A 17,303-nucleotide genomic window follows, 5' to 3' on the forward strand; every position below is an offset into this window, starting at 1 on the left:
ATCAATTTCTATTTACATTTAATATAAAAGTCAATATTATTACTTATATATAATTACTAATAATGAAAAGTAGTAAAAATCATCTTGGAATTATTGAAATATTTGCCTTCAAGGAGAGATACATAAGCTTATCTGACAGCCTCCCATGATTGACTTACAAGCATAAAGGAGGCATTTCATTTTGAATCAGAGATAGATCGGTATAAAACAAACGAAAAATAAAACCAGTGGAGTAATACCAACTAAGCATAAGAAGCAGTCACCACTGGCATACCACAAGTCTTGCCTGGCTCCATCTGATCTACTTTTTCATTAGTGTTTTAAAATGAAGGGAGAGTGGTTCTATTCATAAAATTTCCAGATGCCAAGAACCTGGGAAGAACTGCAGATACCTTGAGTTGGAAGAATCATTATCCAGTAATGTCTTGTTATGCCAAAGCAGTGGGTTGACTCTCTAACAAAGAAAGTATAAAAGGAGAAAAGTAAATACATAAAGCTGTTTGTTGGTATCCAGCATTCATTTTAGCCATTGCTGGCAACAGCCCTGGATTTGGTCCAGTACCCCATTCATGTGGTACTGCAGTTGACCCCCATCTCCTGCTTTGACGGTGGTTCATTACCCAAGCCTGGTCACCTGAAATATTGTATTCCCTGACAATAATGATGGATTGGTTCAGAAATGAGCATGTGACACATGTCAGGTCAAACAGATACGAGACTGAATGTGGAGTTTCTTTTGCTTAATTGGTATTCATGATGATGTGAGTTGGAAGCTGCAGAGGGTCATAGCATAGAGCATGAAAATCCAATCCAAAGAAAGCAGAGCTGAGTAATGACTCTTGGGACTGCCATTGAGCCCTGAACCAAGCCATGTGGAAAGTCTGATACACTTATGCACTTATCAGTCTTGTATTTTGATAAGAAGTTCTTCTTCCTTCCCCTCCTCTCTTTCATTCCTTTTCTTCTTACCCTCTCTCCCCCCTTTTTTCTTTTCTTTCTCATCTTCATTATCACCATCATTGTCATCATCATCAAGTTATTTTTATCTGGGGTTTCTATTACTTAAAATACTATTAACTAGTAACACGGGACAATAATAGGAATTTTGTTGTGCAGTTCTTCTGGGGATTAAATGATATAATCCTATAATCCATATAAAGTGCTTAATACAGTATTTGACATAACAAAAGCATGAGATAAATTTTTGCCATTGTAGTTATAATTGTTATTATAATCATTGTTATCATTGAGAAGATGACCATTTGGTGTGGATTTAAGTATTGCTTGTGTACTTCAGTTAAACTATGTTTAATGTCCCAACATAAGATTCTATAATTTTTAAATTCTAGTCTTATTTAAAAAAAAAGGATCAAATCAAGAAACTGCAACAGTTCAGCATTTTCTATAGAAATAGAAAAATGGGAGACTGCAGATTAAAGTAATATAAGTTAAGGAGGAAGACCTAGAGAGGAAAAAAACTATAGGTAAAGAAAAAAAGAAATCCTAATGATGGCTTCTAAAGCTAATTGCAGGGAATATATGACATATGTGCAGAGCAGAAAATTTACTGAGAGAGAGTAAGACCCCCTCTACTTTGCCGGTCTAAGTTTGATGGCCTCATGTGAACCATTACAGAGTTTTATAGACACATTAGTCTTAAAAATCTAAGCCCTAAAATATGTAGTCACAACTTCTTTTAGTCAAATTATCATTTCTTTTATGGTAATTTTTATAGTGCCAGATCAAATAAACCAAATCATCTGTTTATTTCAAATGCTTGCAGTGAATTCAGAAAGTGCATTTTGTGTTTCAAAAGATTTCTTGGTCATTGAAAGTGCATTTCAAAAAAAGAAAAAAGAAACAAATACATGAGTAAGTTGTTGGCAGCTGCAAAGAAACAATTCATTTCTGTGTTGTTGTTGTTGTTGTTGTTTTCAATAAATCTGTTAGTTACAAGTCTAACTATCAAGGTTTTAAAATTGTGGTGTATATATGTGTTTGTAATATCATACAAAATCTGTTCCAAATACATAGCCAAGATGTTGAAAAAAGTGTAACTGCTTTTCTGGACTTTTAGAAAATTTATTATCATGATTAAAAATTAAATTAGCAATTCAATCCTGTAGCCAAAGAAAATGGGAAATGAATGATACTGACTAGTAATATCAATGACAGATCTTTAGAGGGGAACACAGGTAGAGTGATGAATTTCCCAGTGTCATGGCTGGGGTTCAGACATATCTGGGCATCCAGTAGACCACAGGGTGGGGGGCTGGTCAGATGTTCTGGAGAGGCCAGTGCTAAGAACTCTATGTGGGAATGTCTGATACAATGAAACAAACCTTAGTCCTTGGTGGGCCATAGTTATTTTGAGAACTGGGTGACTGATTTGTTGCTAGCCTGACTCTTAGCTGGATAGGTGAGCCCACAAAAGAGAGAGAACATTTTAGAACAGAAGGATACATTTTACTGCAAACTTGGGAACAAGTTGGTATTGAGAGCTAAGCAACCCCACTCTGGAGCGTATCAAAGTGTAACACCAAGGAAGGAGACAGGTGCCCCCCCCCCACTACCTCCCATCCTGCCTCAGGCTGCCACATGAAATGAGTGTACTGAGGACGGGTGGATCCTGAAGCTTCAGGGGTAGCAGCCACAGAGTTTGCTGGGCTTCGGGTGGTGTAAGTGGACACCACCATAAGCCATGCCAGGAAGCATGGAGACGATAACAGCATGGGTTTATGGACTGGTCTGGATACCCAGAAAGAGAGCATTTGTGGGACACCCTTCGAAACTCTAAGAAATACTTGGTCTGGGAGAGTTGACATTCAACTTGAGCACCTGGGGTATGTGGCAGTAAAATCTGGGTCAGGATACTCATGGACCTCATACTTTCTTGTTAATGGGAACTAGGGACATTGGGCACATATCACATAACACCATATACTGTTCTCTGACCCCAAATAAAAAAATATTAGAAGAAAAAAAAAACATGGTTTCTGATAGATCTGAAGCCAAAGGAGGGGGAAAAATAAAAACAGTAAGACAAAGGGAATATTTTGATTGGACTAACTTGATCTCTTTCATGAAAATGTGAAACAATTAATAGAGATGTCCTGATCTGATTTTTTTACAGTAAATTTAACTAACACAATTACAAATTATTCCCAAATCTTGTTCACATTTAAGAAGTCTTCACCTGTTCTCTTCTGTGTTTTATCTAACATTTCTTGCTTTTGGAAACCAAAGGCAGAAGTGGTTTTCCACCTCCCACTGAGAATAATGGACACATTCCACACAGTACAGACAGGTAGGTTCTCCACAAATGGTAGCTGGACAAGGTAATCAGAAGCATGGTAAACACCATTCTCCAAATTGACAGACGCAGAGTTGGAAGAGAGAGAGCTTACAACTCTCCTATGAGTTCAAATAATTCATCTCTTCAGTAAAGATGAGAGACATGGACTCAGCCAGCCCAAGAAACCTCACCCCTGTTCACCAGTCAACTAGTGGCACAGCAGAGGATCGAACATACCTCTCAATATTCTAGGCCCCCCTTTCCACCAATCATTAAAATGGTTCATGAAAATACTTTAAAACCACTCCTAAAAAACATCCCCAAGCTCAGCCATTGTATCATACCTTGGAGTATGCTCTTTACTATAACGTCTGTGTGATTAGCCAGGAGATCTGCCTTGGTGATCGCAGCCAGGGACAGGTAGTTGGACATATTTCTGCATAGTTCCTTGTTGCTTCTGTGGAGGAATTTCACTGCGATGGGAATGGCTAATGCCATCACAGGGGGCCGGTTGTAATTCTGAGGAAACATAAGAAAGCAACAAATAATAAGTCGTTCATTATTTATCATCCAAAAGATATTTATTGAGCTAATCTCCAGAATGCAGCTGTGAAAACACGGGCCCCACCCTGTTTTCATTATATAGGGGCCTCTGGGGATTCTTGTCCTTGCTGGGGAGACTTGGAGGCAAACAGGCAGTGAATAGGCTGATGAGGGCACAGACAGGCAAGTGCAGGATGCTGAGGGAACAAAGAAGAAATACAGAACCCAGTCCTGGAGGGTGTCCAAAAGCTTTCTGGAGGGAGTGATGTCTTAGCTGGACCTGGTGGATGAAGAGGAGATGGCTCCATGATGGCAAGGAAAGGGGTAGACAGAAGAGGTGATAGAGAGCAGGCACCACTGGAACTGTGAATAGTTTTGCACAGTGGGAGTGCGGTACCTGTGAGAAGGCTGGGGTAGGGAAGTGAGCACAGGGACAGGAGAAGTGAAAGGGGCATGATTTAGAAAGATCTGGCATTCCATGACAAGGAATTTGGAATTGATCCTTAAGGTGATCAGGAATCATTGATGACAAAAGTAACTCCTCAGATTTATATTTAACAACCTAAGGAATGTTGAACAAGGTGCCTTCTGACTGTATCTTAAAAACTCAGTCAGTGAGATTCAGAAGAAAAAAGTGAATGAATATAAGACTAAAAACTAAAGAAATGCTGACTCCTAAAATGATTCTCTTTTTGTTTTACTTTATGATTGGCCATCAATATCCTTACATATAAAATAGTGTCATCAACATTTAATCACCTAATTAGGGAATAGTTAAAAATATAAATTATTTCCTTAAAAATGAATGGTTAGGGATGCCTGGGTGGCTCAGTGGGTTGAGTGTCCGCCTTCAGCTCAGATCATGATCTCAGGGTCCCGGAATTGAGTCCTGTGTCAGGCTCCTTGTTTAGTGGGGAGCCTGCTTCTCCCTCTGCCTGCCACTACTTCAGCTTGTGCTCTCTCTCTCTCTCTCTCTCTCTGACAATTAAATAAATATATATATATTTTAAAGAATTTTTCTTCACTGCCATCAACTATTCTGACCATCAACCCCATCCTTTAGCCTATTAGGCAAAGGCTGCACACTGTACACTATGTTTGACTTCATATTATTATATTAGAAATAAAAGGCAGTTATTTTTCTGTAACCATTCATGTGAAAAGTGCTTATATCTTTCCAGCTGTGAATTACTCCCTCTAATACCACCCACAATTCTAGGTTTGGGGTAGGCGTTCAATAAACATCTGAGAAACTGAGTAACCAATGAAGAAAATATAAATATATTGTGATAGCTGTCATCCGGAACAGAATGTGACAGAAAGGGAGGCACGGAGGTGGGGGGCCCATTTGCTTCTATGTCTCTTGTTCATATTGCTGCCAGCAATGGCTGAGTATGGGTCTGAACCTCCAATGTCATCCATTTTCTGGACATTTTCTACCCTGACTGGGCAGGTGAGTTGTTACACACCTGTTAGCCAATTCCTACTTCTATGGCCAAGGTGCCATGATACTTTTTTTTTTTAATTAACACATAATGTATTAATTTCTTCAGGGGTACAGGTCTGTGATTCATCAGTCTTACACAATTCACAGCACTCACCATAGCACATACTCTCCCCAATATCTATAACCCAGCCACCCTATCCCTCCGTGCCACAACCCCAGCAACCCTCAGTTTGTTTCCTGAGATTAAGAGTCTCTTATGACTTGTCTCCTTCTCTGGTTTCATCTTGTTTCATTTTTCCCTCCCTTCCCTTATGATCGTTTGTCTTGTTTCTCAAATTCCTCCTATCAGTGAGATCATATGATAATTGTCTTTCTCTGACTGGCTTATTTCGCTTAGCATAATACCCTCTAGTTCCATCCACATCAGTGCAAACAGCAAGATTTCATTTTTGTTGGCTGCATAGTATTCCATTGTGTGTGTGTGTGTGTGTGTATATATATATATATATATATATATATATATATATACCACATCTTCTTTACCCATTCAGCCATGATACTTCTTTCTAATGGGGGCATTTGCACCTTTGGCTTCAGGGGTCATCAAACAACTTAGACATTGACCAAGCAGAGAATCACATTTCATTTGTCCAGATGATAGGTTCAAGAATGGGAAAGTTACCCAATTACAGTTAAGGAGTCATTAAAGGGCTCTGTGAAAGAGATTCTCTCTTCTACTCAATCCAAAGTGTTGAGCATGGAAGACCAAGAGTAGCTACTGCCAGATTGTGACCTCAGTAGGAGAGACTCTGTATGAGATACAAGGCAATATGCTTCTGAGAGACATGTTGAGAGACAATAGGTCCTGGTGGCATCATTTGTGCCCTATGCATTAGGCTGTGTTGAGGCCAATATTTGTCCCCAATTTTCCTAAGTGAGTCAGTTAACTCTTTTGTGCTTGAGCTTTTTCCCTCTCCTGGTCCCTAGAAACAAAAACAGACCAACAAAGCCTTAATCCATTTCTGTAGTTCCACCCATTTTCCAGATTCAAGGGTCAATCTGACTCCTGAGCAGAGAAAGTCAGTATTCAAAAACCTAACCTGGTATCTCACGGTTAAGTCAACCATCTTGCAAGTTCTGACCCTATCCATTTGTAACAAACCCTGTGCTTCTGTAGCTGTTCCACTCACTAGGTTTCGGTCCTATCCTTCTTAGAGTTCCTCATGGCGTCTAACTATTGGGACCGTGGCTTACAGCCAGACTTCTCTGATACCAGGCTTTGACTTTATCTTGAGTATTTCCTCTCCTGGTGAATTTAATTGGGCCTGATTGGACTGGGCCATTACTGATGTGATGAGCTGTGAGGCCTCCCTGGGAGGCTGGCTGCTCCCTGCCTTTCAGCTTTAGAAGTCTGAGTGTGTGCTTAGTCAGGCCAGACAGAATTGTTTGGATCCACTGATGCTAACTCACACCAAGGGATTTCCAAAAGCCTGGTGCATAATCAGGCATGCCAGTTTACTCGTCTACAGTGAGGGTGTTTCCTAGGTCAGACTCTTTCACATTATGAGGATATCAGGAACCAGATTACTAACCAGAATGCTCACTGATGGGCACAAAATCAGATAAGAGCAGAGAGAGATCCTGAGGGTTATGTCATCCTGCCACGGTGAAACCCGACTCAAATAACAATCCTACCCCATAACCAAATCCCCATCTCTAGTGACTGACTGGAACTTTCCTATCCATGAGATTCAGTCTCTACCCACTGCCTCCAAACACACACACAAAACAGTACTGGGTAATTGTGCTAACTATGCCATAATAATGACCCCCCACTGAGCATCCTCCTTTTTGTTGACATATTCTTCACAGTATGTTTAGGAAGTGGTGTTGTTTAGCAAGGCCAATTGATTTGTTCTATTTCTCTTTATAATCTTATTCTAGCCCTGCTCCCTTGAGGTAGTACTTAAGTTACCTCAATTATAGCATTTGGGTATTCCCCAAACCCTTCAGTCTCACCTATACAATTTTTAGGTTGCCCCTACAGACAGCCAATCTTTCCATCATGCATAGATTTTTGCTAGTTTAACTTTGAGATGACACATCTTTATCCCTGCCATGGCTAATCAAAGCCCTGGTTTTGAGAGTGGAACACAATCACACAATTCCTCTCAGAGCTTTCCAACAAAGAACTTTGTGCCCAGGGTTACTTTATCTACTCTGAGCCTTTAGTCAAGGACAGCTTGCAGCTGTCTCCCATTAGAGGAATACATCTCCCATTAGAGGAATACATCTCCAAGCACATTTACCTATAACTTGCTTAGAAACCACAGATGGCAGCATTGGGGAGTATAACTCATGTTCCAACTAATTGTGAACACAGACTGTGAAAGACCAATGAAAATCAGTACTTGCAGCAACTGATATTTTTAAACGTTGGGGGTGAGCTAATGTTTGCCAGCAACCATGAAAGAACAGGCTGTCTTAACCAATTCCATCATATTCTTCTTACAACTCTAGATGTTCTAGAGAAAAATAGTAGGCAACCGTGAAAGTCTTTGAAGTGTGATTCTAAGTGAAATGTGTAAAATTTTTTAAAAACTGTAATGCCATTGTTTTTTAATAATGACAGTATATTTTAAAAAATGCAGAAGAAAGAAAATGGACCATTTTCTTATACCACACACAAAGATAAACTCAAAATGGATGAAAGCCCTCGACGTGAGAAAGGAATCCATCAAAATCCTAGAGGAGAGCACATGCAGCCACCTCTTTGACATCAGCCACAGCAACTTCTTGCTAGACACACCTCCAAAGGCAAGGGAAATGAAGGCAAAAATGAACTACTGGGCCTTCATGGAGATAAAAAGCTTTTGTACAGCAAAGGAAACAGTTAACAAAACTAAAAGGCAACCTACTGAATGGGAGAACATATTTGCATATGTTTTGTCAGATAAAGGGCTAGTATACAAAATCTATAAAGAACTTAACAAACTCTACACCCAAAAAAATCCAGTCAAGATATGGGCAGAAGACATAAACAAACATTTCTCCAAAGAAGACATCAAAACCACAATGAGATACCACTTTGCACCCATGAGAATGACTAAAATAGGAAACTGAGGAAAACAACAAATGTTTTCTGAGGAAAACAACAAGTGTTGGAGAGGATATAGAGAAAGGGGAACCTTCTTACAGTGTTGATGGGAATGCAAACTGGTGCAGCCACTCTGGAAAACAGTATGGATGTTCTTCAAAAAGTTAAAAATAGAGCTACCCTCTGACCCAGCAATTGCACTACCAGGTATTTATCCAAATATAAATATCCAAAGTATTTATCCAAATACTACCAGGTATTTATTTATGATTTGAAGGGGCACATGCACCCCGATATTTATGGCAGCAATGTCCACAACTGCCAAAGTATGGAAAGAGCCCAGATGTCCATTGACAGATGAATGGATAAAGAAGAAGTTGTGTGTATGTACACACACACACACACACACACACACACACGTATATTACTCAGCCATCAAAAAGGATGAAATCTTACCATTTACAATGACATGAATGGAACTGGAGGGTATAACGCTAAGTGAAATAAGTCAGTCAGAGAGAGACAATTATCATATGATTTCACTCGTATGTGGAATTTAATACACAAAACAGATGAACATAGGGGAAGGGAAGGAAAAAAAAAAAGATCAAAATAAGGAGGCAAACCATAAGAGATGGTGAACTCTAGGAAACAAACTGAGGGTTGCTGGAGGAAATGGGTGGGGATGGGGTAATTGGATGATAGGCATTAAGGAGGGCATGTGATGTAATGAGCATTGGATGTTATATGCAACTGATGAACCACTAAATTCAACCTCTGAAATTAATAAAACTAGATAAATAATAAAAGTCAAATAAAATAAAAGTATAATGTCATAATTAAAAAGCAAAACAAAACTTCAACACACTCAATTTTTCTATTTTCCTCTCACATATGTCATCTGGAAATCTTTCAAATGACAGGAGGAGTAAAACATTAAGCAAAGAGCACATCGCTTGTTTGAACACCAAGGAATTACTACCAAAAGCTTTCAATCTCTAACTAGCATCTAGGCCATTTCTAGTGTATCAAGAAGCCATGGGCACTGATAACAGAAACGGGGTATGAGCAAGGGCCTGGGTGGCCAAGAAGAGGCTAGAAAGACACAGGTCCCATGGACCTAGCAGGTACCATCCAACCTCCTTCTAATGGCTGAGTTTCACTCTCCAGTCATCTCAGGCCCATGAATTTGTTATCTTTAAGATTATTTAGATCACAGAAATGCTAATGGTACACACACAGAGAAAACCCAATGATCACTTGTACAAACAAACCACATTAATAGCAGCTGTTACTACAGAAGCTTACGATGGCCCTTGCCCCTCGGTGCAGATGTGAGCTTATTGGTATGTGTATCATCTTACCTACAACTCAGTGCCCAGTACTCGGGGAACACACTCAGTGAGGTACAGGGTAGATATAAAGACTTGCTCATGGGGACGGTTATTTTTAGCTATAAAAGCAGAACAAAAGGTCTTTGTTCTACGGATGCCAAGAATTATATTTCTTAACTAGATTAGCACCAATTTGAGCTTTTGGTGGAGGTTTTCCTTTTGAAAACATGTGCTTTGGGAACATTTCCCGGAGTTTCAGAATTGAAAAGAATAAAGCGAAGTAAAAGAGATATCTGCCTGAGATGATAGCAACTAAAAAGCTCTTTGGCTCTTGGACTTTGAATTCAACTAAAAGCCATAAAAGAGTAATCTCAAGAAATATTAAGTGTCATTTATTAAAATCACTGTTTTATGGCTTTTCACCCTGCATCACTGATCAGATAATCAAACAAGCAAATTTTGGATTTTTATATAAATTGCTTGGTTCTTAGCAGCATAGGCATATATAAAATCTAAATGGCACATACACCTAAATTTTCCCACTGGATTTTCAGACAGGTAATAAAAGAGTGGGTCTCAGTAACCTGGGAGGTTGTGTCCCAGTCTCCTCCCATTTTTTTTTTTTTTTTTTTTTTGCCATGGGCTTGTGTGGCATTAACTGAGAGAAAGTACTAGGACTCATTCTAGAGAGAAACATAGCTGTTCTGCAGAATCCAGAGGGCAGCCACATCTCCTGATCTATTCAATCATTCATTCCTTCATTCAATGAATATTATTTTGAGCACTTACTATGTGTTATTTGCTATTCTAGGTGCTAAGATCATCAGTAAAACAGAGCTTCTCTTTTGGGGAGGGGGAAACAAGCAATGAACAATGGCTAAAATAAATACCTAAATGAATAGCTTGTTAGGAAGCACTGAGTGCTATTTTAGAGTATGCCAACAAGAATCGTTACTCATGCCGCATTTCCTGCGTCCCAAATATTTTATGTCTATTATCTAATGACAATGTAATCCTCACAAAAACTCATGAGGCAGCTGCAGCATTTTACAGATGAGGAAAGCAAGGCACCGAAAGGTAGAACTGCCCAAGATCACACTGCAAGTAAATGGTAGAGTTGTAATTGCCTACTGAATAAACTTCTTGGTCAAGGTCACCCATTCTGCCCCCAGGAGCTACAAAGGAAATGCTCTAAAAAATGTCCAAGGCACTTCACATGCAATACCAGCCAGCAACAGACTGTGAATCTTATCCATCATTAACTGAAGAGGAAATTAGAAAATTAAAATGTGGAATCAAGGCGAAGGGATAGTTGGTCCATCTACAAAAAAAAGGAAAAATAAGAGATCCAACTGTGAACATGAAGACTATTGTGATTCTTCTCTCCTGCCTCCAGACAACCCCCTTTAGCTATCTATCCCTTTCTTCATACAGTCATCACCAACACAAGCAGAAATGGAGAAAGAGAGGAGATGCTGAGCTTACTTGGCAACAGCTCTGTAAAGCAGTTTGGTTGGTAAAGATGCTCTAACCACCTTAGCTAGTAAAACCAGGCACTGACTCTCAACCTCATCATGGTTGGCCTGTCAGTTCAAGCTAGAATTTCATTCTAGGACCTCAGCTCTGTCAATAATTACAGCCTCCTTGCAGTATTTTTTTTATTTTCTTCAACCCTCCCCAGGTTTGAATGGCTCCTAGAATGCAATGGGCCTTACAGGGAGTATCTTCCCTTTCAGGATTTTTCTAGAAACAAAGAAATAGGCATTGGTCAACTCCACAGAGCAACCTGGTTGGAGGAAGCTATGGTAGGAAATATGTACATCTGTGGCCAGACCACAAATGGAGATTGCTTTTCTAATAAAGGATGGTTCTCACCAGCAGCATGTGGAGCTATGCCCATTTTACAGAAGACAGAACTGAAAGATAAAATAACTTGCCAAGCTCTCATTTATTGAAGACCAAGAACATTTGACTTAAAGGCCCTTAAGCTCCAAATCTCTTTGCTATTCTACCTCTCGCATCTCCTGCAGGAGTTAGAATTTTAGACCAGAAAGGAAGCTAAGAGATCATCTGGTTCATCCTCTGTTTTGTCAAGGACAGGTTGTGAGACTTGCTTATGGACATGGGGTAGGCAAAAGAAAGCAGAACTCACAGGTACATATCACACAGGTACTGATTCTGTACAGAAGAATGTATAGAAGGCAAATACTGGAATTTTAAAAACTACTTTAAGGTAAATGTGCCAAGTTCATGAACATAGGGGCCAAGAAAAGAGAGAACAAAATATATAATTACTAATTAAAAGTAGAAAAGGAAGGAGTCACCTGAAGTGGGTTAAAAAAGCAATGTGGGGAGGGGCCCCTGGGTGGCTCAGTGGGTTAAGCCGCTGCCTTCGGCTCAGGTCATGATCTCAGGGTCCTGGGATCGAGTCCCGCATCGGGCTCTCTGCTCACCGGGGAGCCTGCTTCCTCCTCTCTCTGCCTGCCTCTCTGCCTACTTGTGATCTCTCTCTGTCAAATAAATAAAAAATAAAAAAAAAATCTAAAAAAGCAATGTGGGGAAAAAAGGAAGGTTCTGTGTGTGGGAACATATTTAGCCTGAAATGATAGTGAAATGGCCAGGAGAAAAAAAAATGAAGTTAAAATGGTCAAGGATGTGGGAAGAACGGGTAGGTCTGTGCTTGATAGTGTGATTCTGGCATTGCTTATCTGACAGAGGTAAATGACTAGAGAAGGAATCACTCTTCCTTTTTTGTTTTGTTATTTTTTTGTTTTTGTGTAAGCTCAAAATGCTAAGTGGTTGGCTTTAAAGTTGATCTACTGTTTTATTTTATTGAAAAAAATAGAGCAGAATATGAGTCATCTGGATTTCTACATGGTTCCCACAAGATCCGAAATTACATGTAGTACAAAATCGTGTTTTCGATATTTACCACAGGCCAAAAATTTTCCCTTAAAATTTGATCAAAGCTACACAGCAAAGCTGCAACCACAGCCTTGACTTCGGATCCTAGGGCTAACTTTCTGGAACCATATCCCCAGGGGTGGCCTGCACAAATGACTGAACTTGGCCAAAAAGCAAGTTTGCCTTTAGGGCTCCCTGCCTTCCATTTTAATACCTTTTGCTTCCTCGGAGGGTGCACAATGAACAGCCTGTGCCCACACTGGCCCTTCAGGCTGGAGTCACCCCTTTCTGTGACTCACTTGTCCCTCTCAACCAAGAGGCTTACTCGGAAGCCCTGTCCACTGTCCCTTCCCAAAATATCCGTGCCTGTGCTTCGGGTCCTGCTCTTGACAACCCTACAGATTCATTTCCTTGGAGTCACTGATCAGCATGAAATTACATTTTTATTTACCCCCATCTTCAACCTCCCCCTTTTCAAAAATTTATTTTACTCTTATGTTAGTCACCATACAGTACTTCATTACTGTTTGATGTAGCCCTCCATGATTCATCGTTTGTGTATGCCCCTTTCTTAAGTAGGAGATCTAATGTCTTTGCCCAGAATGAACCATCCCCCTTATGTTTAAAATTGGGGCTTTTTGAAGGGCAGCCTGCTTAAAACTCTTTGACCTTGATCTTAGGGCACAAATCTGGACTTCTGTACAAGCTTGGAATCTTCTGTCTGCTTGAAATGTCCTCTTGCTCTATATATCCTACCTGCTGAAATCATTGCTCATGGTTCATAACCCTTTTCAAATGTGGTCTCCACCCAGAAAGACCTCCTGACTCTCTAGAACTGTGCTGACACAGGAACCACGACCCATGGGAAGCAACTGAGCACATGAAATGTGATCGCTTCAAAGTAACATGTGCTAAAACACACACCAGATTTATAAGACTTGTATACAACAAAAGTATAATATCTCCTTTTACATCATGCATTGAAATAATTTTTTGGATATACTAGGTTAAGGAAAATATATTATCAAATGGATTTCATCAGTTCTTTTTCTTTTTAATGTGAAATTTTGAAAATTTGAAAATTTGAAATTACAATGTGGCTTTTATGTTTCAAATTACAAAATTTGAAATTATATATGTGGCTTAGGTTTATAGATTACCTTCCATTTCTATTGGATAGCACCGCTCTAGAGTCCAAACCAATAGTTTTGAAATCACAGTAGGAGCTGGGGAATATGGATAATTTGTGAATTTCTGTCTGATGTCTGTGGAAAGGCATTTTGGAGTAAGATAATCTATGTCTCTGATGAACATCAATAACATATTTAAGATAATCAGTGAAGAACAGATGTATTAGGTCTTTGCAGCATTGATCTTTCACTAACTTTGACGAAATCCCCATTTCCTTCCCTCCTATCCTTAACCCTGGGGACAAAGAAAAAACAGAGTGACAGAGTATGTAGAATCATTTTTTTTTTTTTTCAGTAGACCATTGTCTGGTCTAGACAGACAAAATGGAATATGGTCCACTTCAGTATAGACAGCTGTGAAGAGGAAGGGGAGGGGGAGAAGGGGAGGAGAAGGGGAGAGGGGAAGTTGGAGGGGGGTGGGGGTGGAGAGAAAGGAGGAGGGGGAGGAAGAAGAGGAAGAAGGAAAGAAGAAAGGAGGCTAATATTAGATGTCACATGCAGTGCTAAACACTCCCACATAATCAGAATTTCCTAAACTGGGCTCAGAAACCATAGTCTTGAGGGGTATTCATAAATGTTGTGTTGGGGACAGGGAGGGAAAAGGAAGTTTCCTGACATACCAGAATCAACAACACTGTACTAAACAAAATTAATGAGATTTCTTAATTGCAGGACTTTTCAGAGCCTTTAATATACTATGAAACATATGACAGCCCAAAAGAGAAAAATTGAATTTAGTGTTTCCAAACTTACTTGACCACTGAATCCTCTTTTGAAAAACACATATCAACAGCACCAACATTTACTGGTTGGTAAAATTTGTCCTAGGCAATGTCATCTCATCTGTATTTTAAGGCAAGAAACTGTGGCTTAGGAAGTTAAGTGACTCCCTACCATTTCAATCATATAATTGGTTTTTGGCTGAGCCCAAATTCCAAATTCATGTTTATACCAGAGAAAGGATTTTTTTTTTTTTTTTAAGTAGGCCCCATGTCCAACTTGGGGCTCAAAGTCATGATCCCGAGATCAAGTTGCACGTTCTACCAACTGAGCCAGCTGGGCACAGTTAGAATAGGCAAATATTATCATCGCAGAAAATTCACAATACATATAGTGGTACATGTAAAAATGATTAAATCACTTCTCTCCACATATTCTAAGTTCATGGTCCCTCAGTTCAGACCCCACCCCTTCTTGGTCAGCTTGGATAAAAGAGGTCTTTTTGTTCTGAATTTTCATCATTTGGATCTTGGCATACATTAATTTTAAGCTTAGATATGCCTGTGTCTTATCTGTCTAAATAGACTGGAGCTTCCTGCAGCATTACTTTGAATTCCCCACAGTGTGTCCTACAGACAGAAGAGGCTCTCTAGAACCCCGCAGGGCTCAGCTGTTGATGATTTGTGGGGTCTTCTTCCCAGATCTGAGGGCTAGAGAAACATTAGCTCTTGGTTCAGAGATACCACTTCACCGAAGTTGCAAAGCCAGTGTCGAACAGCGTGATAGTGAACGCTGACATACCTGTAAAATGCAACTCATGATATCAGAAGCAATTTTTGCATGGGGAGTGTCTTCATCTTTCCCAGAGGGTCTTAGGCTGTGCTCCAGACAGGAGTCCCAGAGCCCCACCAGGGCCTCTGCATGCTTTTCAATCGACTCTGTCTCTCTGATGGCTGTTGTGATTCTCGTGATGCAGATTTCAACCACTGCCTGGTCATTGTTATTGGTCTGGTAATCCTAGTTGAAAGAAAACCTTCATGTTAAATAACAGTCTGGAAAGTTCTCGTCGAAAGGACCAACAACATGCCAGCTAATACACTTAGCAAAGGGGCGTGCTGTACCCTGAGCTAAGGGGTGAGCCCCAGTACAATGAGGGCCTTCTGCCTTGGAGATGAGAATCTGGTGGACGGAGGCGATATGCAAATGTGCTGAAACGGAGCAGGTTCCTGCTGTCACAGACCCACAGCCAGGGAGCGGGGAGAGTCCAAAGAAGCTTAATTATTCACTTGCCAAGTAGGGTTTAATTTTCAGGCTGTTTCAGTTTCTAAGTCTGTTACAGGTCAGGGTTGACTTTTTTTCCTCTGACAGTTCAATGATTTTTGTGAAATGTTTCAAATCATCCTCCAATTTCCCGGCATAAACATTCTCTCTCTCCTACTACACAACAGAATACATCATTTCAGCTCTCTCTTTTTGGTTCAAATAACTACCAAATCCACGTTAGCTTTCCCCAACCAAATTTCCCTTTATTTAACTATTTAATTGTCCCTCAAATATCTAATCATCTTTATTGGGAGGTAATAGGACCATCCAAGATCTAAATGTGAAAAATCGGCCCATGATTTTAATTCAGAAAACTGGTCTGTCCATAGCCTGGCAGACTGACAAAAACAAAAATATAATTGAGCAGTGAAGCAATTTGATCCATACACCACCACGCGCGATGGGAGATGGGAAGTGAGGGGGCTTCTCTGTCCTACTGCGAGCTCCAGCCCTGACAATCTGGGTTAGCTATCATATCTAATGCTGCAGTAAACATCTTATGCACGAAGCCCTCTCCATGCTCAGATTACCGATGGCCAGAGTCTTCAGAAGTGGAAATTTCTGGGACAAAGGACAGGAACATTTCTAGGGCTCATGATACATACTGTCATACTATTTTCCAGAAAGGTCATCTGATATATATTCCCATCAGCTGGGTGAAAGCATGTTTTCCCCACTGTGCCTTTGTAAGCACAGAGTATTATTAATTTGTGCTAATAATTTGATCAGTGAAAAACAGTTATCTCATTGCTGTTTTACTTGGAATTTCCTGATCAGAAGTAAGGTTAAGGGGCACCTGGGTGGCTCAGTAGGTTAAAGCCTCTGCCTTCAGCTCAGGGTCCTGGGATCGAGCCCCACATGGGGCTCTCTGCTCAGCGGGGAGCCTGCTTCCTCCTTTCTCTTTGCCTGCCTCTCTGCCTCCTTTTGATTTCTGTCTGTCAAATAAATAAATGAATCCTAAAAAAAAAAAAAAGAAAAGTACAAGACATACATATGTGTCTTGGTTCACGAGCAACAAAATTCCAGTTTTCTACTAAAAAGAGAAGTGCTTTGATGGAGAATTCTGAAAGCATTCTGGAATGAAGCTGGAGTATACAGAAGAAATTAATGTGTCAGCAAGATTGTTTAACAAAAGGTATATATTCTCATTCTAAGATTTCTAACTACAAGAGTTAAACAGCTGTTTGTAAGATAAACCAGTGCACACTGGTCACAATGTCAGTGAACATATTAATATATTAGGCATAGGTGCATCAGTTATGAATGCTGATATTACTGTGAATCTATTGAGCTAAGAATTTCCTGTGATATACCACTTTACTAAGGAAAGATTTTTTTAACTAGAGACAATTTATACATTTAAATCCCTACATATGACATGAAGAAAAGCTTTCTCCAAAAAGGAGGTTTCCTCAAAAAAAGGTTGAAAACCCAAAAAGCTGTTAACTAC

The 17,303-nt window shown here is 39.9% G+C and overlaps 1 protein-coding gene across 9 annotated transcripts in view; it reads right to left on the reverse strand.

Annotated features, from left to right (window-relative positions):
- VEPH1 (ventricular zone expressed PH domain containing 1) overlaps window positions 1–17,303 on the reverse strand; it is a 242,823-nt gene that overhangs the window by 196,596 nt on the left and 28,924 nt on the right. For 8 of the 9 annotated variants that reach the window (XM_004755625.3, XM_004755627.3, XM_013057757.2 and 5 more), the window contains exons 3-4: window positions 15,332–15,547; window positions 3,640–3,814 (exon numbers count right to left, since the gene is read on the reverse strand). In XM_004755625.3, the coding sequence (XP_004755682.1) occupies window positions 3,640–3,814; window positions 15,332–15,547 (391 nt within the window). Of the gene's footprint in view, window positions 1–67; window positions 455–3,639; window positions 3,815–15,331; window positions 15,548–17,303 lie in introns of those variants that run through there. The other variant, XM_013057767.2, reaches the window with a different exon arrangement.

This window comes from Mustela putorius, unplaced genomic scaffold (assembly GCF_011764305.1).
Source record: "Mustela putorius furo isolate JIRA1106 unplaced genomic scaffold, ASM1176430v1.1 tig00003834_pilon_pilon_pilon, whole genome shotgun sequence".
NCBI classification, from domain to species: Eukaryota; Metazoa; Chordata; class Mammalia; order Carnivora; family Mustelidae; genus Mustela; species Mustela putorius.